The following is a 7510-nucleotide window of genomic DNA, read 5'->3' on the forward strand; positions in this document are numbered from 1 at the left end:
GTATAATGTCAAATAAAAATTTAACAAAAAAATAAAAATAATAAATAATAGAAAAAGAGAGCTCATATAGAGAGAAATAATAAGAATTCCATAAATAATACAATAACATGTCTAAAGATTAAAATTGGTAAAAAAAAAATATATGTTTAGTATAAATGGCTAAAAGCTCGTTAGTAAAACGCAGAAGTTAGAAATTGTTGCTTCTGGTAAACGTGGTTTTGACTACAAAATCACTTCTACGTTTGCCAAATCAAAAGTTAGTCAAACAAAAAATTAAAATTTTTTCTCTTCAAACGAATTTGCCAAACGGATTTGCTTAAACGTGTTTTTTCTCTTTTTGAGAGTTTACAAATTAGATGGTCAGATTTATATAAGTTTACAAATTAAAAGGTCGGTTTTGTATTTTTAAAATTTTAAAATATTAAAATTACAAATTGAAAAAGTAATTTTGTGTTTTAAAAATTTTAAAAAGTTAAACTTTTTAAATTGAAGAGTCAAATTTGTGATCTTCATATGAAAAAATATATCAAATTTCACGTATTATTGGAAAATACTACTATAAATCCAATATCAAAATTAAAAAATACCTAAATTTTTATTAACGTAATTAGGTAAAACATCTCAATTTATAAATTTATATTTTTATCATATTTTTAATTAATAAAATAATTCAGATACAATTTTTTGAGTTAGTTTTGTCTTTGAACGGAGTTGCTATTTCTTCTAAGAAAAAAAAAATCAAATTGGGTTCGAATCAGTTGCGACAAAATTTCGTACACAAGTAACGCGGAGAAGTAATATCTATGCGCTACTTGTTCAAAGCTTACTAAAATGATAGTCAAACCCAATAGTCAATAGTCACAGACACAAATGTCAGAAAATAAAAGAAAATCAAAGTTTTAGAAAAGTTCAACGCTATATAAGAACAATTTCATATTGATATTTCGCGTACATAGAAATGTAGAAGCCATTTTAGAAGTCAACGTCAAAGGATTGAAAGGTCCCAACATAACTCTCCGATTCTCATCATCTTCTTCTTCTTGTTCCCTACCGCGTCCCTTTCATTTCCAGCTGAAACAAAAGCCTCTTCCGCCGGTGTCTGCGGTGTTTTCAACGCTTCTTTCTTTGCTTCATCAAATATTTCCGGTAATCCGCATGTTATTTCTGTTATACTTCCCAATGTTGTTTAAATCATTTGGAAGTTGTTTGAAGTTTTTCTAATTTTGCTACTTTATTCAGTTGTATGTATTGGTGTTGTTTGATTGGTTGTGTGTCCCTTTGATGATCTTGCTTGGTGTATTGTCGTGTTTTCCGTTTCTTGATTCTCAATGAAAATGAAAGCTTGACAATTTTCCTTTTTCAATTAGCTGTTAAGGTCTAGTTTGATATGATAAACATAGTTGAATCTGTTTTTACTCTTTGTTGAGTTGTGTTGAGTTGAGTTCAGCTTAATTTATGTTATGCTTGGTTGCCAATGATTACGTAGCTGGTTTCAAGTCTGGATAATCAAGGAGGAGAAAGTAGCAATAGCACATGTTGAAGAAAAATATGTTGTGATGGTTTTATGTATTTTCTTGGAGTAGAAACAAAATGATAAATTTCCCTCCAGAAAATGTTAATTTTTTTTGTTACACATATTTCAAAACTGATGCTGAGTGTTTTATTTTTTGTTTCTTAATACAGGTACTATGGACATATCTTTGTTAAATGTGCTCTCCAATGGCATATCCTCATTTTTGCATCCATCATTTTCTGGAAACATGAACTCAAAACCTGTATCAATGTATTGCCAAAGTGCAGAGCAGACACTTAAGTTGTTGAAGCCAATTATCGACACAACTGTTCATTCTGATATATCTGCTGATGAAGAGCTTAGAAAGTTATTTGAGGAACTTGGTCAGTCTGTTGATGAGTTGAGGGAGCTTTTCGAGAATTGGCATCCGCTATCCAGTAAATTTTACTTTGTAAGTCCTCATTAAATTCCTTAATTCACAGATAGAGAAGAGATTTTTATTTTAAGGTGTGATCTTCAGTTTTGATTTTGGAAGGTAAGGAGGAAAAAGCAAGGGCTTGAATTAATCTATTTTACTCTCTAAGCCTTTCCTATCCCTCAAAAATTAAATTTTAGAACTCGTAAAATAAGCTGAGCTTATATTTGCAGTGATTGATAAGTACTAACTGCTTTCTTGTATAGTTTTCCTGTTAAGCATGTGTTGATTATCATTATTTTCTCTTTCTTGATCACTAGGTGATGCAAGCTGAACCGTTGATAGCTAGAATTCAGTCTATAGGGTTCAATATTTTGCAGAAGCTGAAGGCTTCACAGCAATGTCTACCTGATGATTTGGGGCATGATATGACATCAATCATTAAGGAAGCTATAAATGAACAACCGGAAGGCGAAGGACCAAGTTCTGAGATTCTAGCAAATATTGCCGAGATCCTCGACTTAAGGTCTAATCAAGATGTTTTGATTGAAGCTGTGGCCCTTGAAAGGTTGAAGGAGAATGCTGAACAAACTGAAAACATTGCAGAAGCTGAGTATATTGATCGAATGATCTCTGTTGTGACTCGAATGCATGAGCGAATCATCATTCTCAAGCAAGCTCAGAGCTCTATCCCGGATTCGGTACCTGCTGATTTTTGCTGTCCTCTCTCTTTGGAATTGATGACAGATCCAGTCATTGTGTCATCCGGGCAAACCTATGAGCGAACTTTCATCAAGGACTGGATTGATCTTGGGCTCATGGTTTGTCCAAAGACTCGTCAGACTCTGGTTCATTCCAACCTAATACCTAACTACACTGTAAAAGCATTAATTGTTAATTGGTGCGAAACAAACAATGTGATACTAGTTGATCCAGTAAAGTCCACAAACATAAATCAACTGTCTCTCCTTCATGGATCTATTGAGTCTGGTACAATCAAGGAATCAACTGTTAGAACTTCTTTCAGTGCAAACCATCAAGAGGAAACATCACCATTCCATCCTAGTTCAACTCCAGAAGATTCCTTTAGTGGCGTGGATAATGCACAGCATGTGGATCCTGTAAGAATATCATCTGCAGTTTCAGATGACAGGTCTGCTAGCTCGGACGAAGAAAGTGTGGATTTAGTTTCACAATCATCAACTTCACCATCTAGAAGGGAAGCTTCAAATGCCTTGAGATCAGAGCAATCTCAAAACCATGTAAGAACTTATTCTGATTCCAGTGAACACTCTAGTGAAAATTTTCATCAAGGCATACAGGGTGATAGCAACAATGGTCCTCTTCCATCATCAACCAGTCCAATCCACAGTCGAGATGCTTCTGAGGAATTAGCTCCCGAGCTGGATGCTGGTGCCAGGCCAATTCCACAAGGCGAGCCCGAGTTTTCACCACAACTTGTGCAGCCAAGGTTTCCAAGAAAAACTGTATTACAACGGCCGTCAGAGAGGTTTGTCCCTAGGATAGTTTCTTCTCCTCCTGTTGAACCAAGAGGCGATGGATCCGGTATTGAATCCAGGGTTAAGGAGTTGATTGAGCTCTTGAAGAGCTCTTCTCTTGATACTCAAAGGGAAGCCACAGGAGAACTCCGCCTTCTTGCTAAGCACAACATGGATAACAGAATTGTGATTGCAAACTGTGGAGCCATTCCCTTGTTGGTCAATTTGCTTCTATCAACCGATACAACAATCCAAGAAAACTCTGTTACAGCACTTCTTAACTTATCAATCAATGACAACAACAAAAATGCAATTGCAAATGCTGGTGCAATTGAACCTCTGATTCATGTCCTTGAGACAGGTAGTGCAGAAGCAAAGGAGAACTCGGCGGCTACTCTTTACAGCTTATCAGTGGTTGAGGAGAACAAGATCAGGATAGGGAGGGCCGGGGCTATTAAACCTCTGGTTGAGTTATTAAGTAATGGAACTCCAAGGGGTAAGAAAGATGCTTCCACTGCTTTATTTAACTTGTCAATATTTCACGAAAACAAGGATCGAATTGTAGAAGCTGGTGCTGTGAAGCACCTTGTAGATTTGATGGACCCTGCAGCCGGAATGGTCGATAAGGCTGTGGCTGTTCTAGCAAATCTGGCCACAATACCGGAAGGAAGAACTGCCATTGGGCAGCAAGGTGGCATTCCTCTTCTGGTTGAGGTTGTTGAGTTGGGTTCTACTAGAGGAAAGGAGAATGCAGCAGCAGCTCTTCTACATTTATGCGTAAACCATCCGAGATATTTAAACATGGTACTCCAAGAAGGAGCTGTTCCACCATTAGTCGCTTTATCAAGATCAGGCACCGCAAGGGCTAAAGAGAAGGTATAGTTTTTTGTTTATGGTTTCATATCTAAGTTTCCTCTTTATCTTCTTTGTTTTGTTACAAAATGTGGTGACTGAGATTTGGTTCTGTTTAGGCCCTGTCTCTTCTGAATCATTTTAGAGATCGAAGGCATGGTGGTGCTGTGAGGGGCTGATTCTTTGTTACCAACTTCTTCTACCATCTAAAAGGTTTTGAATTGACTCTTAAAGAATGTTGCTAATTTATATATTTTCAATTTCTTGTAAAGATAATAAACATGGATTATATGTATCCTCTTGTAAACAAACCTTACAATGATGTGATGAAAAATTATACATGTAAATCTTCTTTGTTACAAAAACATGATGTCTAGCTTTTGTTGCTGACTTGTACAAGTTGTTCAATGACATTCAATTATGTATTAACTTCCAATTCAGTTAGATAGGGATCTGATCTATCTGGACCTTCTTGTCGTCCTTCGATTTCAAAGGGGCAAGGAAGCGATCTTGAAGTTCTGAAAAAATGGTTGCCTTGATATCAGCAATAGAAACTAGAAAGCACTATATACTTAGAAATAATTGAAAGTACTGGCAGGGAGCCAATACATGTTGTATTAGATATTTCTTGAATCCCTATTGTTTGTATTTTTCAATTCATTTTTGAATATTTGTATCAGTATAGGTGAAGCTTCACAGTAAGTAGCTAAATAATCGTTATGTTATTGTTCTACAATTCTACATTGAGGCAATAGATTTATGAAACATTAAAGTCTCTTAATTTATAGTTTAAGATTTCTTAATATTTGTTACTTCTGTTAATTTCATGTGTTGTTATCCATATCATGTCTTATAATTTTTAAACTACCATATCCATGTATTAGTGTTGTTATATTTCAGCATCTGCTTGGAGCTTCTTAGGAAGACTTGGGCATTTTTCGGTTGTCTTTAACCAAATTCTATATTTAAATTTTTATATATATTCTGTTTGTTGAAGTTTTGGTTCATCAATCATGTTTTAATATTTCCTTCCTTTTTTTCTTCCCCCTTGGATGAGGTGAATGCATAGTAGTGTTTCAAAAAGCTTCCTTACAATTTCTCCTTATGTAGTAGTTTTGGAAAGTTGATTCTATTATTTTCTATACTAGCAGAAGTTATGACAACCATTTTTTAACATATAAATTGGAAAGAAAACTTGTAGAATAAGTATTTATAGTGATTGCTATTAAAATTTTACATTTGATTAAAAATATAGTCTCATTAGATTCTTGAGGAATCTTCTTCAATATTGAGCTAACTTTTACGATCAAATTAAATTTACTTAATTATAAATATTATCAAAATTTTAGATGGATCACTCACGGATATGCTCAGTAATGAGTCTCCATGGTTTATCTTTGGAGGTAGGTGAAGGAGAACTAGCTGGGAGGATAATTAGTCGCAACGTTGTAGCATGAAAGCATCCTTTCCAAGGCTTTTTTCAATTTTGAACCATAAATGATTCATCATTAAAAAATGTGGATTTTTGGGATGGAATAGAGTGAATTTGGAATTTTTAGCGGGAGAGCTTTACCAATAAGAATTAGAATGTTAGATTAGCTTCACGGTGTCTTACAATTGGCTAAATTGACAAAAGAAAGGGAAAATACTATTGTGTAAAAATTTGATAAAAAAAGTATGTTTACTACTAATTCTTTTGTACAGATTTTGCAGACAAATATGATTTAAAAAAATATATCCCGATACGATTCAGAAACATATATCTAGTTATAGCTTCACTAATGCTATCTGAAGGAGGTTGGTTCCCTACATGAGTTAACTATTTATTTAGTTTGTTTTAGGGTATGTTTGGCAAATGCGTGGAAGAGGATAAAAGTGCGTTTAAGTTTTTAAACGCTATTTTTTGTGTTTGGTAACTTTTTCTTCCCTAAACACATAAGTGATTTTGCATCCTAAAGCCTGTTCACTTAAAACAAAAAGTTGTAGTTTTGCATTTATTTAACGTGTGTTTAGGTTTATTGCTGGTCATTATTGGTTTTCTCTAAGAAGAATTTTCAAATTTGTTTCAAGTCATTTCAAATATTTTAATTTTTTTTATCATTTTTAGTATTTTTTTTCATATTTTAATTTTTTATCTTTATTAAATTTTTTATTATGATTTTGTTATAATATAAATTATTGATCTTATTCAAAAGGACAAAGTAAATAAAAAACTGATCATATATAATAATAGAATCATAAATAATAAAATTTTACCATCCAAAATAATACTAAATAAAAGAATACTGAGAGTATTAAAAAAATTATAAATATTTTTTTGTTTGACATTGTAAAATTTATTATTGTAATTCTTGTGCACCATTTATTATTCTAATTTTTTATAATATGTATTATTATTCTTATTAGAAATAATAAATTAAATAAAAAATTAACCATAAATAATAATAAAAGCATAACTAGTAAAAAGTTAGAACCCAAAACAATAATACAAATAAGATTATTAAAAGTATTTAAAAAGAATATTAAAATATGTTATTTTATATGTTAGTTTTAATTTAATAAATAAATATTAATTTTTATTATAATAAGAGTACTTAAAATGTTGTCAAAGTTTATGTTATTTTTAATTTAATAAATAAATATTAAATTTTATTATAATAGTAAAAGATTATAACATTCTAAAATAGAATATTATAAAAAATAGAAAAATACTGACAATCTAACAAATTTTGTAATTTATAACCATCAATTAATCATCATTAATATTTTTATTAGTGTGAAATTACATCTAATTATATAGGATTGTTCACTTTCCTTCCTTTGACTGGTTAACTGCTGACCAAATTTTAATAAAATTACTGACTCTCTAGACTTTTTCTAAAAAATACTATATAAAAAATATACTAAAAAAATATAAAAAATTAAATACATTTAAAAAAATATTATAATTTAATATTATATTTTTTAATAATTAACTAATTATCTATCTAAAAATAATTTTAACTAATATTATCCAAACTATATCTATTTTATCAAAATCAATTTTAGTATAATGCCAAATATAAATCATGTTGATATAGACTCACTTCTACCCAAAATTAATTTTACAAAATCACTTTTATTCAAACTCTAGTTTGACAAACGCAAATCCAAATACAAACTTAGTTAATAAAGTTAATAAATAGATTGTGTAGACTAATTATTATTGAACCCAATGATGATATCCGTGTG

General features: G+C 31.5%; 1 protein-coding gene across 1 annotated transcript; it reads left to right on the plus strand.

Moving 5' to 3' along the window:
• The first annotated feature begins 809 nt into the window (after positions 1–809).
• LOC107608867 (U-box domain-containing protein 4) lies at positions 810–5079 on the plus strand. Its single transcript, XM_016310618.3, has 4 exons — positions 810–1146; positions 1684–1964; positions 2249–4303; positions 4399–5079. The coding sequence occupies exons 2-4, from the start codon at positions 1689–1691 to the stop codon at positions 4456–4458; spliced, it is 2391 nt and encodes a 796-aa protein (XP_016166104.1). The 5' UTR covers positions 810–1146; positions 1684–1688; the 3' UTR covers positions 4459–5079.
• Positions 5080–7510: the final 2431 nt, after the last annotated feature.

Source organism: Arachis ipaensis, chromosome B7 (genome assembly GCF_059453495.1).
Source record: "Arachis ipaensis isolate K30076 ecotype BB chromosome B7, ASM5945349v1, whole genome shotgun sequence".
Taxonomy (NCBI): domain Eukaryota; kingdom Viridiplantae; phylum Streptophyta; class Magnoliopsida; order Fabales; family Fabaceae; genus Arachis; species Arachis ipaensis.

Excerpts from the sequence above, each read along its gene's own strand:
- LOC107608867 (XM_016310618.3), top strand. The coding sequence starts at position 1,689 with ATGGACATATCTTTGTTAAATGTGCTCTCCAATGGCATATCCTCATTT. Across the intron at positions 1,965-2,248 it reads TATCCAGTAAATTTTACTTT|GTGATGCAAGCTGAACCGTT; the intron begins GTAAGTCCTCAT and ends CTTGATCACTAG. Across the intron at positions 4,304-4,398 it reads CCGCAAGGGCTAAAGAGAAG|GCCCTGTCTCTTCTGAATCA; the intron begins GTATAGTTTTTT and ends GGTTCTGTTTAG.